Here is a 27,498-nt window from a genome sequence, read left to right as displayed (position 1 = left end):
TCGCGACCTAAAAGCGTCGGCATGTGGGCTTCATTTTCTTGCTTTGCAACTATCACAGGCAGACCGTAGCTTCGGTTCTGATAAGATACATTGACGTTTGCTGCGCCTTTCACTTTGAGTGCAGTGCCGTTATACACTCCTAGACGCACATCGTTTTTGGAACATGGGTAGTTTGGAAAATTTTCATCAAAGTCTCTTTCAGACATTATGGTCACTGCTGCTCCCGCGTCTAGTTCCATCGGAATCTCCTTGCCGTTTACTTTTACTTTACGCACAATAGGCGGAGAGCTATGAACTTGGTTAGTCGTACCCACAGTAAGAAAGTCCGTTGACGGCGAGGTCTCCTCAACTTTGTGCACGGCCTTCGTTTTGCACATTTTCGCTGCATGCCCTGGCTTCGATCATTTGAAGCAGGTAATTTTGAGAAAAGGACAGCTCACTGGCGCGTGCAGAGGGCCGCATCTATGACAGGCGCGAACAATGACTTTCCCACGTTGCTTCCTTGGACTGTTTTGGGGGGCACGCTGCTCGTTGCTAGCGCTCTTCGTCGCGTGTCACCTACCTTGCGTGGTGGGCTCCCGATGCCAGTAAACGTCGGCAGGACTGGCACTTGACCCCTCCGGTAGCATTTCTCTGGTGTCTTTCTGGGCTGTTTCCAAGGCGGTGGCAATTTCGCATACTCGCTCCCAGGTGACTTTGTCGTCTGACAAGGCAACAAGACGGCATCGAATCGAATCCGTCCCGATTCCAGCAATCAGTCGATCCCGGAGCGCTTCTTCCAAAAAGCTTCCAAACGAGCACGTCATAGCCAGTCTTTTCAGCTCGACGATGAACTGTTTTAGGCTTTCGTTCTGCTCTAGCTTTCGCTGGTAACAGTGATACCGTTCGGTAACCACCGACCGGTTTGGAGCATAGTGCTTTCGGAGAGCTTCGTTAGCTTCTTCGTACTTGACTTCCATTGGTTTTTTTCGGCAGCAGCAGGCTACGCAGATTCACGTAAGCCTTTTCACCCAGGGTGGTTAAGAAGGCTTGCAACTTCTTACTTGTGTCTATTCCATTGGCGGTTGCATACAGGTCAAACGTTTCCAGGTAGACTTCGATATTGCCAGAGTCTGGGCAGAACTCGGCCAAAGATCCCAGGGTGGTGGTCATCACTGATGTCCTCGCTTGCCTTGGCGTCGTTGCCGTTTCCTCAGGCTTGGTCATTGCCTCTGCCCGAACGATCCCATCCTCATCGCCATGTTGGCCAGAGACGCCGTGAAGTCAAGCATTTATTCGGACAGCGACATGAACATAACAGCAACGATTCAGTGGCTTCGCCTTATAAAGGGAGCATGGTTGCAACCGAGGCATGCCATTGGCTAGCGATACAATACCACATGTGAACAGTGACCGCGTGCATCAGATACGCGGCACGCAGTGACGAGAGACAACATGCTTGATAAGCGTTGCACAGATAGAACAATCACCATTTTCATCAAGAAGACATACATCCTACCCACTCTCTTTGGAAGGGTGAGAGCGCACGAAGCTCCAGAAATATTTTGAATTATGTGTCACGCTGGGTTTCAACACAATCAATGTGGTCGCAGTGATAATAATAATAATAATAATAATAATAATAATAATAATCATAGGGGTAACATGGCACCCTAGACTAAAGAAAAGGCTGATGCCTATATGTTAGAGCATCTGATAGCCAGCCTTCTAAGCAGCAATTTGCGGGGTGCAGGAGACACCTCTCGTTTCTTCCCCTCCACATCACCTCCACACACACACACACACACACACACACACACACACACACACACACACACACACACACACACACACACACACACACACACACACACACACACACACACACACACACACACACACACACACACACACACACACACACACACACACACACACACACACACACACACACACACACACACACACACACACACACACACACACACACACACACACACACACACACACACACACACACACACACACACACACACTTGCTCATTCACACAGCACGGCACACACGGACATAGTCGATGGTTGCACAACACACAGGAGTGCCAATTCAGTGTGGTCGCAACGAAGGGGAGTCCAAATTGTTAGTACGCTCTGTATGCCACCTATAACCATTGAGTTGCGGTATCAGGCCATACGTGCATGATGGAGATCAGGCTGTGGTGACCACTTATCCAGACCAACTCAAGAAGAAAGGTGAGTGTTCAAACTCATGGGAGCGGAAAAGAAGGGAAAGAAGACGGCGGGCTGTAGAGGGGCGCGCGCTAGAAAAAGCAAAAGAGGAATATTGATTTCGTTCGCATCGGACGCAGCTGTCTCATCTCGTTTCTGCGACATGGTGCCGTGACTAGGATAGCGGCTACTCCTCTTTCGACTGGCCGCAGACTACCAAAACCACGGACTGGCCACAGAAGACGGACAAAGAGGAGGCCCGAATGCGAACCAACGGCAAGGAGCGGCACGGACGCAGAAGGCGACCAAGACTCAGATGCCGGCGCGCCGCTAGAATTTGTAAGCGACCAGCAGTTTCTTCAGTTATTCAAAATGAAGAGAGAAGTGATTCTGAAAAAAGCGAAAAACGCTGAGAACACAAATAACCAACTTAGTGAGCGATGCTGAAAAGAAACTGGAGAAAAATCAGGATCCTGCAGCGATGTCGCTGATAGCCGGCCAGATTAAAGGTATTGCAGACTCGCTAAAGAAAGCAGACGAGCAGATGGAGCAGTTCATAACACCCAGAACAGCTGACTCGAAGTTTCCGAAAACTATTGAACACGTGTTAAAGATAATAAGTGCTCTGCACATCATCAGCGCGTGCCTTTCTCGACAAGAAATACGGGAAACAGCGAGGGAGCAACCCAACTTTAATGACGAAGCTAGACAGTCGCAGCAAGCAACGATAGTGAAGCTACCAAAGCTTGAAATAGTGAAGTTTTACGGCGATAAAATGAAATGGCAGAGATTTTGGCGGCAATTTGAAACAGCTGTACATGAAAGAACCGACTTGAACGAAAATCAGAAATTTACGTACCCTCTGTTCTCACTGACCGGAGAAGCGGCAGCTGCCGTAGAGGGACTGCAGCTTTACGACACTAACTATGGGAATGCCATTGATTTACTAAAGGAGAAATACGGAATGGGTGACGTGCTAGTAGAAATGCATATGAAAGGACTAACTAACTTGAATACAGTGGCAAGCTGCAATGACCATGACGGTTTAAGAAAGCTGTCACAAAAGGTGCAAGTGCGCATGCATGGATTGGAATCCTTAGGATTGAAAAGCGAGTCCTATGCATCGATGTTGCTTCCGATCCTGAAAATAGCTTTGCCAGTGGATCTGTACATTGGATTCCAGTTAAAACAAACAGAAGTGATCAGTAGACCCTCAGCACAAGATGAGAATGTGGCTCTACGTCAAGAAGATATTCTTAGGCGCTTGATGAAATACATAGAAGGTCAGGTAGAGTGCAGAGAGGAATTGTTGGAAGAAAAGAGAGAAAGCTACGGCAACAGAACTGAGAGTGAGCAGCAGACAAGAACTGCTAATTTTCAAAGTACAGCTGCAATGTATTGCATATTTCCAAGAATACTACTCATTATACTGATGATTGTAGCAAAACGATGCCTCATGAAGACAAGAAAATGAAGCTCAAAGAGGCAAACAGATGTTTCCGCTGTACCAGGCCTCGCCATACTGCCAAAATATGTAAGGCAAACATTAGGTGCAAGATGTGTAAGAAATGGCACGCGACGTCTATGTGCCGCAGCAAAGAACTGACAGCACAGTGTACAGCATCTACTCCTGGTGAAATTGAAAATCAGGAAGAGGAAACATCTACTTGCCAGTTTATGAACCTGTCAAGTGTTATTCTGCAGACTGCAGTTGCGTTAGCAGAAGCTAGAAGGCAGTCATGTTGCTGTCATGTTCTGCTGAATACTGGCAGCCAAAGGTCATTCATACTGAGAAGTCTATCCGAGAAACTGGGCTGTAATGTTAAAGGAGAAGAAAGGCTCGCGATAGGATCATTCGGAGGAGGTCAAAATGAAAGAGTCATGAATTCGGTTTTAGTTAAAGCGAAAAGTGTCTACAGCAGTAAAGAAGTGTTATTGTAAGCACTGGAGATAGACGTAATTTCAAAAGAAAGATTACCGTTCCTACCTATATCACTACTCAAGAAGTATGAAGACGACGGATTCAAGCTGGCTGACAGTTTATGTAGAAGCACATCATGCATGGAAATCGGACTACTTATTGGATCAGAGCCAGTATTGTCAAGTAATGACAGGTGGGATCCGAGAGCTATGGGAGGGGTCGACAGCGACAGGGGCTATGTTCGGCTGGACAGTGCGGGGCCGGGCTGGGATATTGGCGGCAGTGATGGAGGGGTCAACCGTGGTGGTGCTCGGCGTGCACATGGATGGCCCTGCGGTACAGACAGAGCTCGGACATTTCCGGGGTGTCGAAACTCTGGGCATAAGATGCCGTGGGGGGGGGGGGACTGGGGAAGGGGGGGTTGATTCGGCACTTCGGGAGGCACTTGGGATTTGAAGAGAGGCGATGTTCTATCGGACTTCCATGGAAAGAGAACGTGGAACTTGATGAAAACAATGATGTAGCTATGAACAGATTACGACAACTCACTCGACGGCTATAGAAGGACGAAATTATACTTCGGCGTTGCGACAGTGCGATTAGAGATTATTTAAATAGTGGAATAGCAGAAGTGGTTGAAGAAAAAATAAGACCGATGACACACTGTCATTACATGCCCCCATCAGGCAGCAATAAGGGAAGATCGACAAACTACAAAGATGAGAATTGTATTTGATGCGTCTTCATCGTCGACCAAAGGGTTTTCTTTAAACGATAATCTCGAAACAGGACCGAATCTCAACTGTGATTTGGTGCATATGCTGATGAACTTCCGACACCATTAAATAGCAATAATAGCTGATATATAGAAAGTATTTCTGCAGATTTCAATACAGGAAGGAGGATAGAGACGCTTTGCGTTTTCTTTGGGGGGACAGAATTCCAAGTGGTAGCGACGCAAATGTTGTGACATGGAAAATGTCAAGAGTAACGTTTGGAATAGCTCCGAGTACTTTCTTATTTGCAGCAACTATACAAAACCACCTAATCAAGTTGGAAGATAGCTTTCCGGAAACGGTTAAGCAGCTGAAGAACAACATTTACGTGGACGACGTGATACTGGGACCCAACTCACCAGAAGAAGCCGAGAAACTTTAAAAGAGTCAAAAGTCATTTTTCAAGAGCTGTCAATGACACTCAGAAAGTTTAAAACGAATGAGCTTCGATTGCAGCGAACTATAAAAATACAAGAGAAAAACACAGGCATGGAAACCTCCATCCAGATAAAGATACTTGGCATCAGATGAAATTACGAGGAAGATAGACTTTACATCCCATCTTTTGACATAAAAGACATCGATAAGAGCGGTTCTATTACGAAGAGGCAAATGTTGCAGCTAACAGCCAGGATATACGATCCGCTGGGCGTCTTCACTTCATTCACAGTGACAGCTAAGCGAGAAATACAAAACATGTGGAGAAAGGGAACATCTTGGGACGACCCACTACCAGAAGATGAAACGGCGTCGTGGAGGAACTGGATTCAAGAGCTTCGATTGATACGAGACTTCAGCATACCTAGATGGTTTGATACTAACCAAGGCAGACAGCCTCTCCACACGGATCTCCATTTGTTTCCGATGCAAGCCCGTATGCTTACGGAACAGCAGCCTACTTGATGAATGCCTACGAAAACCAAAAACAGTCTGAGATACTCATAGCAAAAGGACGAATAGCTCCAATTAAAGAAATATCCTTGCCAAGACTCGAGTTAGTGGCTGCGACGCTATCTGCACGCCTCTCTGAATATATCAGAAGAGGATTTGTAAGAAGGCTAAATGAAACGAGATATTGGACAGTCTCGACCATTGTTCTAAGCTGGGTACGCGGAAAGAAAAAAAACGCGACAATTTTGTTGAAAACAGAGTGATGGAGATAAAGGAAAAAACGAAACTGTCAGAGTGGAATTACGTTGCAAGCGAAGAAAACCCTGCCGATTTGATGACCAGAGGTGTAAGCGCAGAGCGTCTGATAAACTGAGAACTATGGTGGCATGGTCCAAAATGGTCAGTTCTGAAAAGGAAAACTACAGAACAAACCAAAGCAGAAGAAGACTCTGAGCATGGTGAAAGTTATGCGATTAACACATGCACGTCAAATGCAGCAGTGATTAACGCGGAGGAGTATGGCACGTACATACAATTACTCAGAGTAACAGCTTGGGTTCTCAGGTACCTCCGGAATTTAAGAAAAAGTGATCGATCGTCGGAGATCTAAGTTTTGAGGAACTGAAGAATGCTGAGACGACAATAATAAAACTCGAACAACACCTGCGAGAAAACATCGCACAGGGCAAGAGCATTCCTACGAAGACAACAAGGATGTTTCTTCATGGTACGGAAGTCTTTGAAGACGATCAAGGTCTGATAAGACACAATGGTCGGCTACTTGAAAGTGGAGTACATACAACGAAAGACATCCTATTGTTCTGCCAAAGTGGACGGCTGGTACAAATATGCTGGTTCGTCGTATTCATCAACTCACGCTGCATGGAGGAATAAGCGTAATATTATCGCAGCTTCGAACAAAGTACTAGATAATACAAAGGAAGACAGCTGGCGAAGAAGATAATTCATGAATGTAAAAGTGCCAATGATTTGACGCCAGACCGCTGCACCAAGAAACTGCCCTACTTCCTGCTGACAGAGTCAATGAGCGACGACCATTTGAAATGATCGGTGTAGATTTCGTGTGTCTGTTACGTATAAAAGACGCGATGAAAGGCACTACAACACAGTATGTTGCAATAATTGTATGTGCTACTACCCGAGCTGAACATCTTGAAGTTGTGGACAACACGACAACAGAAGCATTCTTTCATGCATTCTGAAGATTTACAGCGAGACGAGGGCTATGTTGCATCACTTACAGTGACAACGCAAGGACGTTCAAGAAGGCCAACAGAGACATCAATCGCATGACTAAAGAACTACAGGAAGAAGTCTCCAAAAGAGCAAGCCAAGGAGATCAAATCGAATGGAAGTACATCGCAGAACAAGCGCCTTGGTGGGGAGGCTTTTATGAAAGGATGGTACAAAGCGTGGAATCAGCAAATAAAGAAGTTATTGGAAATAGACTGTTATCAAGAGAAGAGATGCAAACAATAACAACTGAAGTTGAAGCTGTCCTTAATAACAGACCGTTTACGTATGTATACAGCGAACCGGATGAGCCTCTACCTATTGTGCCGGCTTATATAATAGGTGGAAAGCATAGGAATAAAGACATTACCAAAGGTGAAAAAAAAGTCAGCATAGAAGAAATGTGGAGAAATAGGCAAAACATCACGAAAGATTGGTGGAAAAGATGGAACAAGGAATATCTGAAAGAACTGAGAGAGCAGTGTAACGCAAGAAGGCAAGAAATGACAGTGAACCAAGGAGATATCGTTTTGATCAGCGCACGCACTCCTAGATATTTCTGGAACCTGGCTAAGCTCATTGAGGTATATTCTGAACTCGACGCGAAACCGCGCTCCTGTCTCTTAAAAACTAAAGGAAAACTTGTTCGGAGACCTGTGCAACATCTCTACACACTTGAAGGCTACTTCCAATCATGAAAAGAAAACTTTTCGTGGCCGGAAGCTGTTGAAACTCATGGGAGCGGACAAGAAGAGAACGAAGACGGCGGGCTCCAGAGGCGAGAGCGCTAGAAAAGGCAACAAAGAAAAAGAAGAGTCTTGATTTCCTTCGCATCGAACGCAGCTGTCTCTTCTCGTTTCTGCGACATTGAGTGCTGTCCAGAGAGCCATCAAGCACCCTGCAGAATAGGCTAGTGCAGTGTTGCACTGGTATTGCAGGGTGTGCCACTTGAGAGGTTTGAGGCAATCCTCGTAGGCTGCATGACCTTGCAACAACCAAAAATACTGGAGTAGAGGGTGCGTGTCCGGTGCTGAACAAGCTTATGTTTCTTCGCGTCGCGATTTTGGTACGGAGACTATACTGATGAGCAGTACTCAAGTCGCAACAGAATGATAGAAGTGTAGAGTGCTCGGAAAACCTCAGGTCATCAGGAAAGGGAGACACGGGACACAAACCCAATAATGGGCCGGTGCTTAGATACAGTGCTGGGGACATATGCGGAAAAGTTGAGAGAAGGGCTGAATGTTACACACACAATAGGAAGGGCCCGAACAGTCTTTATAGCGATGCCTCGCAGGAAGTAGATTGGACACGCAGCAGTTTTGTTGTGGCTGATATATATGGCAGCATTTTATTGCAGTGCTACTACAAAGATTGTTATTGTAGGCCCAGTCGTTCACCTTTATGGAATGTATTTATTTCAAGCACATATGCTGCGCATCGACATAGTGTTGCTGTGGAAGTATTACCTTGTTAATCAATCACAATCTGCGCAGATGCATTAGTAACTTGGTTTTGAGTAGCTCTTTGTCCTGACTACAATTTATAGTATCGCAGCAAGAAAGATTTTAGTAGCAGCTGAACGGATTCGAGCAGTTTAAGCATACTGACTGCAGAAAGCACTGATGACACCTTTTCACCTTCCCCACAATGCACTCACACCATCTACACTTTTCATAAACAAAAAGTGAAATAAAAAATCAGTTACAGTGTTATTGACTCAGTACTTGCTGCTTCTGAAGCAGGCATCGAACCAATCCTGGTATACGCTGCTACATGCATAGGCCTTGCATGATGCAGGACCTATGCATATTTCCTGCTATGCACCGCACATGGTGCACAAGTTGCAAATGGATCATATCTTTTTGCACTGCTCAAGCATAAGGACACACTGACTCAAAAAATGACTCCGCCGTCGCGTATGCTTCAGTGCGTTAGTGTTCTTGAGCGCTGCACGAGCGATTTATCCACAACTAGCCGAAAAGACGGATACACTTGAACGAAGTGAGGGAAGGAGTACAGTGAACTTGTACTGAACCGGATTCACATGCCGAATAGAAGACCGCACTGTCAGCTGAAGCGGGTGGTGTGGCTGATTAGGTAAGTACTTCTCATAGTTCGGCTACTATTGTCTTTCGCTTTCCAAAGTTATCTTTGCCACTGGAAGCAGCACAGAGCCTGCCCGTTAAACTTGAGTCACCCGAAACCACACGAAACACGCTGCCGTAGCCCAAGTTCCACGCGGTTAATTCACCACATCACACATCACGCGAAGTCAGGAGTGCCATATTTTAATTCACTGCAGTACCAAACGGAACTGAAAATTCATTTCCTTCGACAGAGTTTCCAAGCTGGGCTCGTTCACTCGCCAGTTACTAACTCGATGGACGCGCTAGGCCCACGCGTAACGTAAACAACATCGCCGATAGGCGAGTGCTGATTATCTAGACTTCGGAGCTCGTAAACTTGTTTCCATTCGTTTTGAGCACAACAAAATACACATACAACAAGCACAGACATTCCGGCAATCGTGATTCGGTTGGCTGTTTTAGCTGACGATCGTATGGAGCCCGGCGGAATCCAGTGGGCAGGTTGGATTAAGCAGCGTCGTTGGAAGTCGCTTCGGATCTACGTCGCCACAACCCGTGGTCGACGGTCATGTCGTTGTTGGCCTACTATTACAACACTGTCTTTCAGGAACACTGTTGCGCGCGTAGTGCGTCCAAAGAACTCGGACGATCGTTGGTGCCGGCGTCTTCGCATGGGCGGCCATCATAGGCATATCAGCCGAGGGTTTCGCAACCTCCGATTGGTTGGCGCCTGTGACGCATCGCAGCCTCTCATTGGTGTGCGCCGGCGAAGCTTCGCCTCGCGTCGGTAAATTTGTGTCATCGGCAGTAGACATAATTGCTGCGCGTCGTCACACTTCGCCATGTTCCCGACGGACCCTTTTGACGCTTCGGCGCGTGCCGAAGCCTTCCGACGCGTGCATTGGACGCCCGGTAATGCGGGGAGCGTTGGCGTAGCGGAGCGAAGGAGCACAGCGAAAGATGAAAGCGAACGCGGGGCATGAAAGACGGGAGGAGGAAGGCGCATGAGGCGGAAGGCTAGGGTATGGCGAATAGGTGAGAAACGTAGTGTGGCGACGATGACCACGAGATGGCGCCAGAGTAGCACGCGGAGGTCTGTCGGGAGCGGCTGCTGTGAATCGGGCCCACACCTCAGCCACGTGCTGGCTCACGCGATATCCAGATTAATAAAGGGATAATGAGACATCCACCCAATCGCAGCAATTGCTACAGAAGAAACCCATACGAGATCCTCGAGCGAAATGCCTCGCACCTGAAGAAAAGTTCGTACTGGTCCGGGACTCGAGCCCGGGACCACCGCCTCTTTGGGGCAGCCACTCTACCATCTGAGCTAACCAGGCGGCCAGCGGATTGCAAGGCGAAGTCGAACTTATCAACACCTCGAAGCAAAGGCAAGACTTTCAGGTAATAGTTCTGCGGAAATGCGCAAGATGGAGAGAAAAAATTGGGAGGACGCTTAAGCTTCGCCTTCAAGAGTGGAACGCGATAGCGTTCCCGTCGACCCGCCAAGGGGTGTAAGACAATGGGCTACGGCGCAGCGACTACGCGCCTCGCATCGGACGCGGTGAGCGTCGAGCAACGCAGCGTTCGGCGCGACAACGAAATGTGCGCCTGAGCAAGCGACGCACGCCTGAGCCTTAGAAACAGCTCATTTCTAAGGCAACACCGCGTTCACTAGAGGCGCTTTTGTACCGCTTTGAAGCATCGAACTCGTGGCTCATCGAGCGTGCTTCTTTCGAGCACTACAGTGGTTTATTCACTTACTGCGCAGTCGACATTTATCGTTTTAAAAAGGACTTTTTGTCGTTGATGCCAAGGCTAGATGAAAGTACGAAAGAAACATTGGAGGAACCAATTTCGGAAGAGGAAGTGAAAAGTGCTATTGAAAGTATGCATCCGGGGAAGTCCCCTGGCCCTGATGGTCTAACCTCAGCCTTTTATAAATATTTCAAAGGTGCGATCTCACCAGCCTTAGCGGATGTATATAACGAAGCCTTCCAGCTCAAAGTATTACCCCCGTCCTTCTCATCTTCCCACACTATTCTTATACCCAAGTCAGAAGATCCCGTTGCATTGCGAAGAGTAACTTCTTACCGCCCAATTTGTCTCAGTAACGGAGACTATAAGATAATGATGAAAATTTTAGCAACGAGGTTGCAGACTGTCATTGCGAAGCTTGTGGGGCCGCATCAAACGTGTGGCATTAAAGGCCTAACTATCTTCTCAAATATACACGTAGCACGCAGTATCCTCGAATGTTGCGATGCCATGGGTGCACGAGTGGCAATGCTCCAAATTGATCTCGAGAAAGCGTTTGACCGGGTGCCTAATGACATTCTTTTGTGCATTCTAGATTATGTGAATTTGAGTAGAATAATTAGAGAGGGGGTTGCCATGGCGTACCGGGACTGCTCGATGCGGCTCATTGTCAACAAGGCGTTGGGAGCGCGAATCCAAGTTAAGCGGTCGGTGCGTCAGGGCTGCCCTCTCTCGCCGCTGTTGTTTTGCTTGTATATAGAGTCGTTTTGTTTGAGTGTCATGGAGAATGACTGTGTCCGCGGGTTTAAACTGCACGAGGTTGAAGTCCGCCTGTTGGCTTATGCAGACGATATTGCTGTGTTTTGCACTGATTTGGACAGTATAACACAGGCTGCCAAATGTGTTAAAAGTTTTTGTGCTGTGAGCGGCAGCGCGGTAAACTGGGGTAAGTGCCTGGGATTCTGGCACGGGGATTGGCGGGCGGCCCCAGACACTTTTGCCAACATGAGTTTCGTTACGACTCCGGTGAAATACTTGGGTGTTCCCCTTCAGTGCTACAAAGACAGTGAGTCGTACTGGAGGAGTGAAGTGGATAAGCTGCGGGACACCGTAAACAAATGGAATGGCTGGAATTGGTCTATGTTTTCCAGAGCCACAATTTGCAACATATTTTTAGTGAGCAAACTTTGGTACATCCTCCAAGTCTTGCATTGCTCAAGGGTAAACATCCAAAAAATTCACCGGGTGTTCGCAGTGTTTGTGTGGGCATCGTCTTGGGAGAGATCAAGTCGCACCAATTTGTTTCTTCGAGTTCGAAATGGAGGACTTGGATTGTCACATTTGTTTTTGAGACAGGTAGTCAATCGTTTTTTTTTCTTCAGGGACGCAAGAAACCCGTTTTTATACACGGTCTGCCAACTTCGCCTGGGCAAATACTTGCCCGAAATGGTTGTCTCAGCGGGCAGTTTGCCAGGGGGTGTTTATGGTTTTCTACGTGAAGTTGTGGCTTCATGCAGGTTTTTGTCAGCGCGTTTTTTACTTCAATATTTGAGTGACGTTAAGCGGAAAAAACTGTACAGGGACCTGTGTGATGTTGTTCTTCCCGTGCCTTTATATCGGTCTCTCGACAGAGCTAGCCATGGGCACAATGTTCTGACGCGCGTTAAGGCGATGCTAGTACCGTCAGGCGCTAAGACGTTCTTTTTTGAATTGTACTCCGGAACGCTGACTGTCAAACCGTGGCTGGCTGAAAGAGGTTTCTTTGTTCCTTGGGGCACTCATTGTACAATTTGCAGGCAGGAGGAGACAATTGAACATGTTTTTCTGCATTGTTGGGATGCCGTTTTCCTCTGGGATGTGCTCCAGCGCACAATCAAAAAGGATTTCCCCCTAGATGCGTATGGGATTCGCTACTTGCCAATAGAAAGTGATGATGGTACCCCATTCGATGTGATCATGCTTGTGGCCCTGCATAGCATTTGGAAATGTAGAATTGCGGTAAGGCATGCCGATCTCGATGCAAGAGCGGCTCGCCAGTATTTCAAAGAAAGCATACGGAACTTTGTAGAGGAACAAAAGTTGCTGGAGTGCATCCCAGAGTGGTTGCCACGAGTGGAATTATTATTGGCGATAAGGGAATTTTAGCACAAGCCCAGCCGCACAAGTTCTGCGGTCGTTTTCAATATATTGTGAGTGTGCCTTTTGATTATTTGTGAATGTGTAATTTTTATCCGGGCCAACGACCGGCAATAAAAAGAAAAAAAAAACTCGTGGCTCAGTGGTAACGTCTCCGTCTCACACTCCGGAGACCCTGGTTCGATTCCCACCCAGCCCATCTTGGAAGTTGCTTTTTATTTATGAAGTGCCTGCCGTGATTTATCGCTCACGGCCGACGCCGCGGACGCCGACACCGACGACACCGGCTTTTCTGCGACACGAGCTCCTGAACGCTATCGCGTTAATAATTGATAAAGGCATAAGAAGACATCCACCTAATCGTAGCCATTGCTGCACAGGAAACCCATATGAATTACTCGAAAGAAGATTTAAGCCTCGCAGCTGAAGAAAAATTCGTAGTGGTCTGGAACTCGAGCGCGGGACCGCCGATTTTTGGGGCAGCCGTCCTACTATCTGAGCTTACCAGGCGGCTAGCAGGTGGCAGGCCGAAATGGAACTTACCAACTACTCGAAGCAACCCGATTGCAAAAACCAGCGTCTTCCAGTGCCTTCCAGCGTAAAACCACCGCGTTTTTTTTGACATTGGATCGCACTGGAGACGCTGGCGCTCGCTGGATAACAGCTGGCTCACACTGGACGAGACGCTGCTTCCACTGCCATTACGCTGGGGCGCACTGGTTTGTGCTGTACAGGCGCTGGTTCTCGCTGCAGTTCGCTGGTTCACTCTGGAAACTACGCTTGTTGTGTTAGCGCCGTGCTGGTTTCAATACGCAAGTACGAGAGCTGTTGAATATGAAATGCTTTATGCAATTTCATTGCTTGATAGTAGTCTCTTGTCCTAAATAACTATATCTTGGTGTCATAAAACTATATTTTGTGTCGCAGTTTGGAAAAAAGGTTTGGGAGCTGCCCCATTTATGCGTGTACATTTGAGACTGAAGACCACTTTCATTTTTTGGATTTTCCCTTTATACTGGGCGGATAGCTAAATTCTTGAACGAAATCACGCAAACGCAGAGGATGCCGCGTTTTTAGTAGTTTGCACGTAACATATGACTGGGAGTTGTCGCCATTGTGGCGGTGTTGTGGAGTGGACATGAAATCCAAAAGTCGTTTAGTCGTGCTCGAAAGGACCCCAAGTTCGAAGCCTACCGCTGATTGATATTATCGCACCGATGAGAAAGCTGAGGCGATTCGCGAGCTTCTACTTTCCCTATTTTACTAAAAAAAAAAGGCTCTGAGCCTCAAATACACACGTTTTAGATTTCGCCACCTACCCGGACCGAGATCAGTCCCTATCTAAGCTTAGGCCTTGCGTATCCACCGAATACGTCTGCACGCTACCTGTGCGTCTGGGCTCAGGAATCAACAAGTCTAACAAAGATAAATCAATCTATATTTCAGCTAACACATGGGTGTTCTTAAATAAACCATTTCTTCAGTGTCTACAGTGCCAGCAAAAGAAGCGATGAGGGCCGATCTGACGCGTCATAAATGCAGGTATGTGTGCTCTTGCCGACGCGCGTGGGTGCTAGCCTGCGCTTCTCTGACAAAAACATATGACTAGACAGACGTGTCGATTGAAACGCAACACTGAACTAAGAAAATGTTGCATATTCCTTGCATGTAGAGCAAGAAACGGCCATCTAAATCCGCAGTAACAGCCCATACAGCGTCCCGGGTCGGTGGTTCATTTAGGACTTTTTCAAAGTTAAAATACCAACCGCAAGTGAAACTCGATGTTGTGGCACTTTCAAGCATACTAGTGAATATGGGCAGCAAATTTTTCTTTCTCTTACAGGCGTGAGATTTAGTTGCTGGCTGATAGCCCATCTACCATGTTTGCGTGAGACGTATATTTGCGAAACTAAAACTGCTCGATCTTGACATGGCAAATTATCCATCCATGTTCATCTGCTGGTGTGGCGTAGGGGTTAAGTGCCGGGCTTGGGATCCATGGGTCCGACAATTGAATCATTTCTTTATTTATTGGGCTGAAACGCTCTCTGGTAATTTCGGTATTCAAAAAAATATATATACGGTGGCCAGGCACCGCACATTGAACGCTAGAATTGTTTTTGGCAGAAGTACCCAGCGCATCCCAGGACGCCGCGCCTGCACAGCGCCACAGTATCCAGCCAGCGACACTGGGCCCATAATCCGGCGTGGCATTGGACACTGGATGCTGGGTACTGGATTTTGAGATAGGGAAAGGCAAGAGTTGTACGTAATAATTCTGCGGAAACCTGCAAGGTGGAGAGAAGTAATGAATGAAGAGATAACGAGACACCCACTCAATCATAGCAATTGATACATAAGAAATCCATACGGGTTCCTCGAATGAAAAGCTTCGCAGATGAATAAAAATTGGTCCTGGTCCGAGACTCGAGCCCCGGACCACCGCCTATGCGGAGCAACCGCTCTCAATCTGAGCTAGCCAGGCAGCTAGCAGATGACAAGGGGGAATCTAACTTATCAACTCCAAGCAAAGGCAAGATTAAAAATTGGAGGACGCTTAAGCTTCGCCTTCAAGAGTGGAACGCGACAGCGTTCCCGTCGACCCGCCAAGGGGTGTAAGACAATGGGCTACGGCGCAGCGACTACGCGCCCCGCATCGGACGCGGTGAGCGTCGAGCAACGCAGCGTTCGGCGCGACAACGAAATGTGCGCCTGAGCAAGCGACGCACGCCTGAGCCTTAGAAACAGCTCGTTTCTAAGGCAACACCGCGTTCACTAGAGGCACTTTTGTACCACTTTGAAGCATCGAACTCGTGGCTCAGTGCAATAAGGAAAAAAAAACTCGTGGCTCAGTGGTAACGTCTCCGTCTCACACTCCGGAGACACTGGTTCGATTCCCACCCAGGCCATCTTGCAAGTTGTTTTTTATTCATGAAGTGCCTGCTGGGATTTATCGCTCACGGTCAACGCCGCCGACGCCGACACCGACGGAACCGGCTTTTCTGCGACACGTGCTCCTTAACGCTGTCGCGTTAATAGTTCTGTGGAAACGCGCAAGGTAGAGAAAGTTATTCATAGATGGACAATTAGACATTTACCTAGTCATAGCCATTGCTGCAAAGAAAATCCATACGGGTTTCTCGAAACAAAAGCCTCGCCGTTGAACAAAAATTCGTCCTGGCCCGGGACTCGAACCAGCACCACCGCCTTTCCGAGGCCGCCGTTCTACCATCTGAGCTAACCAGATGGCTAGCAGATGGCCGGGCGAAGTCGAATTTGTCAACAACTCGAAGCATGCTGTAATAGTTCTGTGGAGACCCGCAAGTTAGAGAGACGTGATTATTAAAGGGATGACGAGACATCCACCCAATCGTAGCAATTGCTACATAGGAAATCCATATGGGTTCCTAGAAAGAAAAGTTTTTCAGAAGGAGAAAGATTCGTCCTGCTCCGGTTAAAACACGTTGGCGGGCTAGTTGGTTAGAATCTATGGTAGAGTGTATAAGCGCTATGTCTGCGTATCTGTTTCTTTCTACGTCCTCGTTCAGTCGCGCTTATACACTCTATCCTTGTCAGGGACACGAAGCCCGGACCAGCGCATTTCCGGAGCAGCCGTTCTCTACCTCAGCTAACCAGGAGGCGAGCAGATGACAGGGCGAAGTCTAACTTTTCAACAAATCGAAGCAAAGGCAAGAGCTTCACTTGATAGTTCTGTGGAAACGCACAAGGTGGAGAGAAGTAATTAATAAAGGGAAAGACAGACATCCAACACCCCCAACACGCGGCCAACGTTATTCAAGCGAGCACGAATTACGCTGTCGCAAGGACCGACCTACCTTACTCAGCAAGAATCCAATCAAGTAGACGTGGCCAAATCGGGAAAGGAAGGCGTAGAAAACTTCGTCGTAGTAAAGAAATCACGTGCTTGAAGGCTAATACTTGTTGAACCGAATGTATTTTTGGTACTGTTTATTGCTTCACTGCTTGAGTCCATAGGGGAAGAATTCACCGACGATTACGATACTCTCTAGTGTGAATCATGAGCGCAGCTATATACGCGCGTTTATGGCGCGGACTATCTCACTCGTGCGGCACGTTCCAAACGGAGCGAAGTGGCGCGTCTGCTTCGTTAATCGGGAGATCGCAAGAGGCAGCGCGTGGGCTTCAGAGCCATTCACAGCGCGATTCACAGCAGCCGCCGTAGACAGACCTCCGCTCATGCAGTGCTTTGTTTCCATATATATGACGCGCGCTACTCTGCTTCCGTATCGTAGTCATCGTCACCACACAGCCCAGCTTGCGCCACACTACGCTTTTCAACTCGAGCTTTCGTTCCACCGACGACGAGAGCAGCCATTCATCGCGGTTAATCACCAGTGTCAACGGTGACAACAATCAGGGAAGCGTCACATCGAGCCTCACTCGTAGCCGCTCGCCATCACCCTTTGTAGGAGCAGTAATCCCCCTCACAAATACTGGTACCGCGGACTGTCTTCAGCAGCAGACGCCGAGGACGAGTGTGGTCCTCCCCAGTTCACCGCACCCTGCCCCCCTCCCCCCCCCCTCGGAAGCGCAGATGATATCGCCCATGTGACTGCAGATGTCTAGGCTACCGACAACTCTGCGTTCCGCTGTACACACCTCCTGCGCTATCGCCTTTCTTTCATCTCCAGCTGCACTTCGTTACCATTTTTCTTCTTCGCGGTGCTTGTTCACTCGGTTAAGCCGACGCCGCTGGACAACGGCGACGCTCACCCCAGGAACGGAGGCATAAGCGCTAAGCTCTGAAAATGCGCCCATCGTTACATCTTTAGGGGAAATAGAGGTGGGGGTACGTATAAGCCCATTGGTTATATGAGTGCTGTTCTGAGTATTAGCTACTCGGTGAGACGGCCGGACTAGCAGCACCCATGGTGAGCAAAGTACGGTAGGGTATCCATGGCTGGAAGGCTTCTCTTTGATGCGCAGAAGTTTGCTTAATCGTACTACCTTATGCACTGCATTCCACTACATTACCCGTCCTGTAGCGTGGTTCACGTGCCTAGCATGCAAGAAACAGATTATCTGTTCCTATTCTTAGGATAGTTGACTGGCATGGTTGACTGTAAAATGGAAAAAGTTCATTCAAGTAAATGCTCATACAAGTTGGTTATTTCCGTCATCAAACAGTGCTGGGCAGCGGCAGCTGGTGTGCTTGGCACGCGCCCTGCTTCGAAAACCCAAGATCCTGGTGCTGGACGAAGCAACCTCGCACATGGACGGTGACACGGACCGCATGATCCAGGCGACGCTCCGAGGCAGCTTCGCCAAATTTACACTGCTCACCGTGGCCCACCGGCTGCACACCGTGCTCGACTACGACAGGTAGGCCTGGACCCACAGAGTTCCCTACAAAAATTACTACAGTGAATTTTGGCACTAGTGTCTACAGGAGCTGCAGTATGTCACTTCAGCCATGACGGGCAGCATACACATATTTGCCCGTACTTTGGCCTTCTTAATGCAAATGGCGTTGTAACTTTGTGGATTGATCATTTTCAGCAGGTTATCACATCCTGTATGCAATAAGCCGCTATAATATGGCATGCGCGCTAAGGCTTATTGGCTTGCTTTGTTTAGAAGCCTATGGTTGCCTGGAAAGCAACAAATACAAAGCGTAATAAAAGAAAGGGCATCAGGAACAATCAAAGGTGATCGGCCATGTCACCGATAACTTCTTTATGCGACTTTCTGCGTATACCTATGCCATCCGTGAATCGTGAAACTCTATGTACTCATCAGCAGACACACGAAGCGATCATTTCATTCACTGCCAACAACATTGCCAAATTATTCCGCGACATAGTGCAATTTGTAGTCAAACCACTTCAGTTGGAACTCCATACGAACTCTCACTTGATTATTTTGGCAAATTTGGCATGTTGGTACAATGGCGGCAGCACAAAAAAGACACAGAGGATCTCGAGACTACAAGGACAAGAGCTGAACTTTCAACATTATTGCCAATGATTCACGAATACATACATGCTGTCGGAGTCGGGGGGTTAGGATCGGCGCAAGTCTAAATATGCCAGCTCTTTGTCTGAAAGCGCGATGAAGGGCGTGCTAAATCCTCCTCCCCCAAGTCTAGAAATCCGTTGAGATTCTGCAATTTCCCGTAAGGGGAATCACGCATTCCGTCATCATGCTTTCACACAAAGTGCTGGCATATTTACGCATGCGCAGATGATAAACCCTGGCTCGGACAGCGTGTATTTATTTGTGAATCATTCACAATAAGGTTCGTGGAAGTTCTGCGCTCGTAACTTTCGTCTCGTCTCCGTCCGTCTCTTTTTTGGTGCTGCCGCATTTTCATCTCCCACTGTCCCATGTATCACAGCTGCAACTTGGTTGCAATGGCTATCCAGCAAGCGGTGGCACTCGACACGTAAGGGTTCGCTGGGAATGGGGCGTTATCGATTTAAATATATTTATTTCTCCATACCCCTCTTGTCACGTTGGTGCGTCCGTTATGATAGATTGGCCGATATTGTGCATACATCAAATACGCAGTGCCCAGTTTGTCGGTCCGGGCACACACCCAGTAGCACATACCGAGTACCTAGGTCGGGCAGCGGCCACCAGGAAGTTGTCTGTTCAGGCACATACCCAGTTGCTCATGTTGTAGGCTCGGCAACACAACAGCTAACATCTTGAAGGGGCAGTGCAACACGACAAAATAAAAGGCAGGAAACACACAGGACAGCGCTGAACTCACAACTAACTTTATTGGAAGGCATCATCATCACCACCATCATCATCATCAGCCTGGCTACGTCCACTGCAGGGCCTCTCCCATTCTTCTCCAACTACCCCAGTCATGTGCTAATTGTGACCATGTTGTCCCTACGAACTTCTTAATCTCATTCGTACACCTAACTTTCTGCCGCCCCCTGCTACGCTTCCCCTCTCTTGGAATCCAGTCCGCAACCCTTAATGACCACCGGTTATCTTCTCTCTTCATTAGATGCCCTGCCCATGCCCCATTTCTTTTTCTTCATTTCAACTAAGATGTCATCAACTCGCGTTTATTCCCTCACCTAATCGGCTCTCTTCTTATCCCCCCCCCCTTAACTTTACACACATCATTCTTCTTTCCATAGCTCGCTGCATCGTCCTCAAGTTAACTATAACCCTTTTCGTAAATCTCCAGGTTTCTGCCCTGTAGGTGAGTACTGGTAAATTAGAAGGCCCCCTATACACAAACTTAAGTACTACAACCTATATCTACATGCTCTCCCACCGACGGCGTCATCAGTGAACATGCAAAACGCAAAACCCTGTAATCTATAATGCTACTCTGGGAAGTGGTTTAAAAATGCGAATTCGCTGATACAAATTTAATGAAGGCATGCTTACGCAACACGATCCTTCTTTTTCTGGTATAGTAGGCCGCGATAATCTCTCCCACAGTGTGATTGCCATGCGTGGAAAGTATTGTGCTGTCTTCATAGATTGGCGTACACTCATGCTCAGAGCAATGCCGCGTGACATGTGAGTAGGCATTCATCACTAGAGAGCATTTATGCTCTGATAATCTCATTTTCAGACATGGACCTGTTTGGCCGATATAGACGTTACCGCAGGAAAATGGAAGCTCGTAAACAACTACCATTCTACAGTGTACAGGCGGGACGTGTGCTTAACAGTGAAGCCTTTCCCAGCATCAGTGGAGGCAGCCTGTGCCAACTTCCTATCAATCTTACGCAAATTTTGATCATCTTGTTAGAGGCAGAAAAACGAACCTTTACATCAAACCTGCCTGCTACGTTCCTGAGGCTGTGTGATAGTTTATGTACATATAGCACTATGTATAGCAATTAGCACATACATAGTGGCTCTAGTTGAGTTTCCTCTCATAACACGCCAACCACAAAATGTGGGGAAAAGCCGCAGAAAGTTGTCCCTGATATGAAGCCACAAGAAACATCTTAAGCTACAAGCACGAACATCGGACATATACCCATCTTGTCCATGGCAGCTTACCGATAGTAGCGCGAGGGTTCCGTGGGAGTTAATATCGTAGGAAACTTTCTTCGTTCTCACAACTAGTGGAGAGGATGCTGCTGCCGCGAGGTGCAAAGTTTGCAGCAGAATTCGAAATAATTGGTGAGATCTTCGTGAAATGACATCACGTCATCCCATCGTAAGGTGTGTCTCAAACTACGCTTATGAAATCTAGTAACTTTCGCTTTATGACACTTCCTATTTTCGGAATACATTGTTCATGAGCCTTCCTAGCGAGAAACATGGCTCTTACTCTGCAGCGCAAATGTATGTTGTACGGTTGGCCGCTCTGGTGTCCCGGACGTGTCGAGGTAGTGCTTGCCAATGTGCCTGCTGAAAACCCCAAGTCTTCAACGACATGTAGCTTTTCCGCGCAGGAACGGTATCGTTTGTGTAACCAAGTGCGCATAGAAACAATTATGACGCAGAATAGCACTAAGTAAGAACTGAACTTCCAGTTATTTATTCTCGACCCAATTTTAGGTAGACACCTAAACCAAGTGCGTCTGCAAGGCAACGGAGTCTTACCTGGCGTCATAACGGCTCTTTGAAAGAACAGAAAAAAATATTTTTTTTCACCTTCGGTTTTCCCCTCACATTTCTCATCAAACTCCGCAAAGGCCAAAGGGAGGCGTCTAAGCTGTGTTGAAACAGGGGCTCTGAAGTGAAGTGAAAAGGAAGCCGCGAAAGAAGGAGTAAGATAAAGCGATACTTGTGACAATAATGCATGGGTATAACGCTAGATTTGTAAAGTGTAATATAAGCGCAGAAAATTATTGGAAATATTCAATTCGCAACGCCATAGAAACATAATATTCAACTACATGACAGTGGGGTTAATATTTTCTTAGCCATTCAATATTTACTCGCAGTTTCATAAAGCGTTAACATAAATCCCGGACATGTCGCCAGTGGAATCTGAACCTGGCAACGTTTAACGCTAGAACGTTATCTAGTGAGGCGAGTCTAGCAGTGCTATTGGAGGAATTAGCGGGTTCTAAATGGGATATAGTAGGGCTCAGTGAGGTTAGGAGGACAAATGAAGCATATACAGTCCAAAAAAGCGGGCACGTCCTGTGCTACCGGGGCTTAGCGGAGAAACGAAAACTAGGAGTCGGATTCCTAGTTAATAAGGATATAGCTAGCAACAAACAGGAATTCTATAGCATTGACGATAGGGTGGCAGGTCTTGTTGTGAAACCTAATAAGAGGTATCAATTGAAGGTCGTACAGGCCTACGCGCCTACATCTGGTCATGAGGACCAGCTAGTCGAAAGCTTTTATGATGACGTGGAATTGGCGATGGGTAAAGTCAAAACAAAATACACTATACTAATGGGTGACATGAATGCTAGTGTAGGCAAGAAGCAGGCTGGAGACAAGTCAGTGGGGGAATATGACATAGGTTATAGGAATAGCCGGGGAGAGTCATTAGTAGAGTTTTCAGAGCGGAGTAATTTGGGGATAACGAATACCTCCTTACGCAAGCGCGATAACCGAAAGTGGACGTGGAGCAGCCTGAATGGCGAGACTAGAATGAAATAGGCCTCATATTCAGCGCTGCCCCTGGCATCATACAAGATGTGGACGCCCTCGGCGAGGTGCGCTGCAGTGACCATAGGATGGTAAGATCTCGAATTACCCTAGATTTGAGGAGGGAACGAAAGAAATGAGTACATAAGAAGCGATGAGTTGGCCGTAACAAGAAAAATAGAGGAATTCAAAATCAAGCTACAGAAAAGGTATTCGGCGTAAACTGACGAAGAGGAGCATAGGAAGAGTGTTCAATAGTAGTTGGTGGTAACTTCGTTAGACAGGATACCGGTAAGCTATCGCAGGAGATGAAATATCTGATCAAGAAACGCCAGTCTATGGAAGCCTGTAACCCTACAGCTAGAATAGAACTGGCAGAACCTTCCGAATGAATCAACAAGCGTACGATAGCTGACATACAGCAGCATAATATGCATAGAATTGAGCATGCCCTCCGGAACGGAGGAAGCCTAAAAGCAGTGAAGAAGAAACCACGAATAGGCAAGAATCAGATGTATGCCTGAAGAGGCAAAGCCGGCAATATAATTACTTATATTTATGGGATAGTTCAAGTGGCTGAGGAGTTCTGTAGAGATTTATACAGTAACAGTGGCACCCACGATGGTAATGGAAGTGTGAATAGTCTAGAGGAATTTGACATCCGCAAGTAACGCCGGAAGAAGTAAAGAAAGACTTGGCAGCTATGCAAAGGGGGAAGGCAGCTGGGGAGGATCAGGTCTCAGGAGATTTGTTAAAGGATGGTGGGCAGATTGTTCGAGATAAACTGGCCACCCTGTATACGCAATGCCTCATGATCTCGAGCGTACCGAAATCTTGGAAGAACGCTAGTATCATCTTAATCCATGAGAAAGGGGACGCCAAAGACGTGAAAAATTGTACACCGATGAGCTTACTGTCCGTAGCCTACAAAGTATTTACTAAGGTAATAGCAGATAGAATCAGGAACACCTTAGGCTTCTGTCAACCAAAGGATCAGGCAGGATTTTGTAAAGGCTACTCAACAATTGAACATATGCGCACTATCACTGAGGTTATAGAGAAATCTGCGGAATATAACCAACCCTTATATATAGCTTTCATTGACTACAAGAAAGCGTTTGATTCTGTCGAAACCTCAGCAGTCATGGATGCATTACGGAATCAGGGTGTAGACGAGCCGTGTATAGAAATACTGAAATATATCTATAACGGCTCTACAGCCACCGCAGTCAGCCATAAAAAAGCAACAAAGTGCCAATAAATAAGGGCGCCAAGCAGGGAGATACGATCTCTCCAATGCCATTCACAGCGTGTTTACAGGAGGTATTCAGAGACCTGGATTGGGAAGAATCGCGGCTAAGAGTTAATGGAGCATTCAGTAGTAACTTGCGATTCGCCAATGATATTCTCTTGATTCGCTGATGATATGACCAATTGCCATGCATGCTCACTGACCAGGACCGGCAGAGCAGAAGGGTGGGTCTCAAAATTAATCTGCAGAAAACTAATGTTTAACAGTCTCGGAAGAAATACTGTATTTTACGATAGGTAGCGAGGCACTGGAACTGGAAAGGGAATACATCTACTTAGGGCAGGTAGTGACTGCGGACCGAGATTATGAGGCTGAGATAATCAGAATAGGAATGGGCTGGGTAGCGTTTTGCAAGCCTTCTCAGATCATGAACAGCAGGTTGCATTATCCCTCAAGAGGAAAGTGTATAACAGCTGTGTCTTACCAGTACTCAACTACGGGGCAGAAACCTGGAGATTTACGAAAAGGTTCTACTTAAATTGAGGATGACGCAACGAGCTTTCGAAAGAGGAATGATGGGCGCAACGTTAAGGGGGGGTAGATAATAAGAGTGCAGATTGGGTCAAATCAAGAAAAGAGATGGGAATGGGCAGGGCAGGTAATGAAGAGGGAAGTTAACCGATGGTCCTTAAGAGTTACGGACCTGATTCCAAGAGAAGGGGAGCGTAGCAGGGGGCAGCAGAAAGTTAGGTAGTCGGTTGAGGTTAAGAAGTTTGCAGGGACAGCATGGCCACAATTAGAACATGACCGGGGTGGTTGGAGACGTATGGGAGAGGTATTTGCCCTGTGGTGGGCGTAGCCAGGTTGATGATGGTAATGATGATGATCTGCTCTTAACTTTGACTTTACCTGACCTACCCAACACGGCTTTCCCTCAAAATGTGAATAATGTACACAACTATGCTGTCGTCTTCATACTTCCGCGTGTTTCCTACATTTTGTAAGTTTTTTGTGACCTAGATAAAGGTACTCCTTTATAGCTACCAGACGCTGACTACCACTAAAGACTTTTGCTGTGTTGCTAAGCTAGGGAAAATTATCTTATATCGTAGTCGCCTGCTCGCTTTCAATGTTTGTTGAAACAAAACACCCTTGAAATTTCAGTGTCGCAATGGCACCCTTGTGTGATCTACCGGAAGGGAACAACTAAAGCGCGCAGATTTTGATTATCTTCAATTTCAATGGCGAATGAAATCTGGTGCATTACTGCGCTATGAGTCATTTACATACAGTTATACGTCCTCAGTCATATTTTTGAAGTTATGTCTAACGTTGCTGAAGTGGACACTGTCATCTCTAAAGCGTAAGTGGCCGAAATGAGATATTCGCGAGGTCCTTACATTTAACCCTTGGCAATCTGTCATTTTCAATGCTCATGCAAGGTCTAGAAGGAGCCATAGTGTTTGATTGGCCGACACGCTTTCTTCTTATTCGGTATTTTGAGGCTTTTCCTGGGAATGTTTGTGCTAACTGTGGAATGTGAGTGCATAAAGTCCTATACTACGCATGTCACGGCTGCTGGTATGGCCACCTAATTGCTCACCTTTTCTTTATTTGAGATGGCCATTGGGGTGTTCATGGTGTGTTTCAGACTCCTCAATGCTATGATTGACGTAATCAGCGGCAAATTTTTCTCTTGAACATTCCTTGCTAAGGCACCTTCTCTGGGCTCATTTAAGTGCTCCACTCATTCCTTCGGCAACATTGAAGCCATGTAGGCAGTTTTAAACTCCTTGCCTTCCCTACCGTCTCCTTTCTTGTGGATTATATTATGCCGATATTCTTCCTAATGCAGAAAATGCGAGAAAGCTGAAAGCAACAAAGGTATGTAGATACGAGTGCCCCTACCGTCGGTAAAAATTGAGTAGCGTGAAAACTCTGGGTTTGTAGATACTATATTCGCTAAATGTCCATATGTCATAACGTTATGGCACTAGGCAAAATATGTGTAACGCGATGTTTTCTTGAAACGTTTCAGTTATGGGCTATCTAAAGAGGGACATGATGCCTGCAATCTTATTTAGTTTTCAACTCCACTCAAGTTCATCTCCCATTGTAGACTTTTTCGGTCATTTGGCTTCGCGGTCGCGCGTTTGATGCTATCCAGACTCCTCGATAGATGAGAAGGCTTCTGGCTTATAACTTGACCAATAAATGAGATAGCAAAGCTGTCTCGGAAATGGCTGTCGTCTTGCGTTTGCTCCCCGCACCAGGACAAATATTGATGCAAAGCATTCTTTGGCTCATACCAGACACTTTTCGGTAGGTAGATAGAAAGGTTCCTGCCTCGCCTCATTTGAAAACTCTTCAAAGAAAAAAAAAGAATTCCAGTGTGCTATGAAGATCACAGCAACCCGACGCCTTGAGGTCACTATCCCATGCGTGCCCACTAACTCTTCGAGATGACCGGCGCGTGCGTCACGCGAGCACGCGTGCGCGAGGTGTCAGAGACTTGCCGCCGTCTTTCCCTTGCGTCAGAACTGGGAGTGTGCCAGTTCCTCCCATTCTTCCCTCGTGGCAGCTAATTCTTTCAGATGATGTGTCAGAACACCGAGAACGGCCCACATGACCCAGTCTTTTTCTCTTGGCAGCTAGCGCTACACAAAAGTTGTGTGGCATCGTGCCGCCTTCAGGACTGGCCCGTGTGTCGTAACGGAAAAGAATTCCACGGTTCCTCGCCAGAGCAGAAGCACAACCGTCGTCTCCATGCCGTTATCATCGGCGTTCCTCTGTCGTCATACACAGGCTCACGTGAAACACACACTTTCTTGCTTTACACAAGCACTCTCGTCCATGTGATAACTCAATAAAGAATCCCAAACGATACCGAACAGACAGCTACTTGCGAAATTCTTCGCATTAGGTCAATTCCCACAGTTCATGAGATTATCTTACTTTTTTTCTTAATCTGCCGAACCTTTCTTTACGAAAAACACCCTTCTTGTGCTTTCTGGCCGATGTCATTTTCCTCTTAAAAAGAACGTGTGCATACTTCAACTGTATTGACTCGCCGTGACAAGCTCCATGCTAGTGCTAACACACGTTCCCTCTTGTCATTCTCTTCAATTTCTTGCAGGATCCTCGTTATGAGCGAAGGCAGCGTTGCTGAATATGGAACAGTGCAACAGCTTCTCAGCGACAGCAACTCACTGTTCTACGACATGGCACGCAAAGCAGGGGTCGTGTTCGGCGATTTACCACCGAACAACTCGTTGCATTCGTCGGAAACTCACACTCATCTCTAATCATACCTCGATTCTTGGAATGTTGATCACTGTGGGCACAAGAATAAATAAAAAGGAGACGTATATGATAGAATGTGTTTTTATGAAGTTCTCTACAAGGTGGACATTACGTTCTGGAAGAAATGTTTCAATCTTTAAGTAGGCTTCAATATTGACACGTGTACTTATCTTTATCGGGCAACCACGTTTCGCCGCCTAAGAAATGTAATCGCACAGCGTGAGACGCGCCTGCATGTATCCGAAGTTTCTGGAAAGTTATCGATGCTTCTATCCGCTGTCTGCAGTCGCCGAACCTTATGTTATCTGATTTCATCATCTGAAGCGAATAGTG

General features: G+C 47.0%; 1 protein-coding gene and 1 pseudogene across 3 annotated transcripts in view; one reads left to right on the top strand and one right to left on the bottom strand.

Annotated features, from left to right (window-relative positions):
• The window catches only part of LOC142558244 (ATP-binding cassette sub-family C member 2-like), a 659,669-nt gene extending 632,442 nt beyond the window's left edge, over nucleotides 1–27,227 (top strand). For all 3 annotated transcript variants that reach the window (XM_075670395.1, XM_075670394.1, XM_075670396.1), the window contains 2 exons: nucleotides 18,201–18,395; nucleotides 26,999–27,227. In XM_075670395.1, coding sequence (XP_075526510.1) covers nucleotides 18,201–18,395; nucleotides 26,999–27,167 — 364 coding nt within the window. In that variant the 3' untranslated portion in view covers nucleotides 27,168–27,227. The remainder of the gene's footprint in view (nucleotides 1–18,200; nucleotides 18,396–26,998) is intronic.
• On the bottom strand, nucleotides 555–1,152 carry LOC142557864 (uncharacterized; annotated as a pseudogene).
• Nucleotides 27,228–27,498: the final 271 nt, after the last annotated feature.

The sequence above is a fragment of the Dermacentor variabilis genome, chromosome 9 (assembly GCF_050947875.1).
Source record: "Dermacentor variabilis isolate Ectoservices chromosome 9, ASM5094787v1, whole genome shotgun sequence".
Taxonomy (NCBI): Eukaryota; Metazoa; Arthropoda; class Arachnida; order Ixodida; family Ixodidae; genus Dermacentor; species Dermacentor variabilis.
The sequence above is the reverse complement of the archived record's forward strand: the minus strand, read 5'-3'. Positions and strand labels throughout refer to the sequence as shown.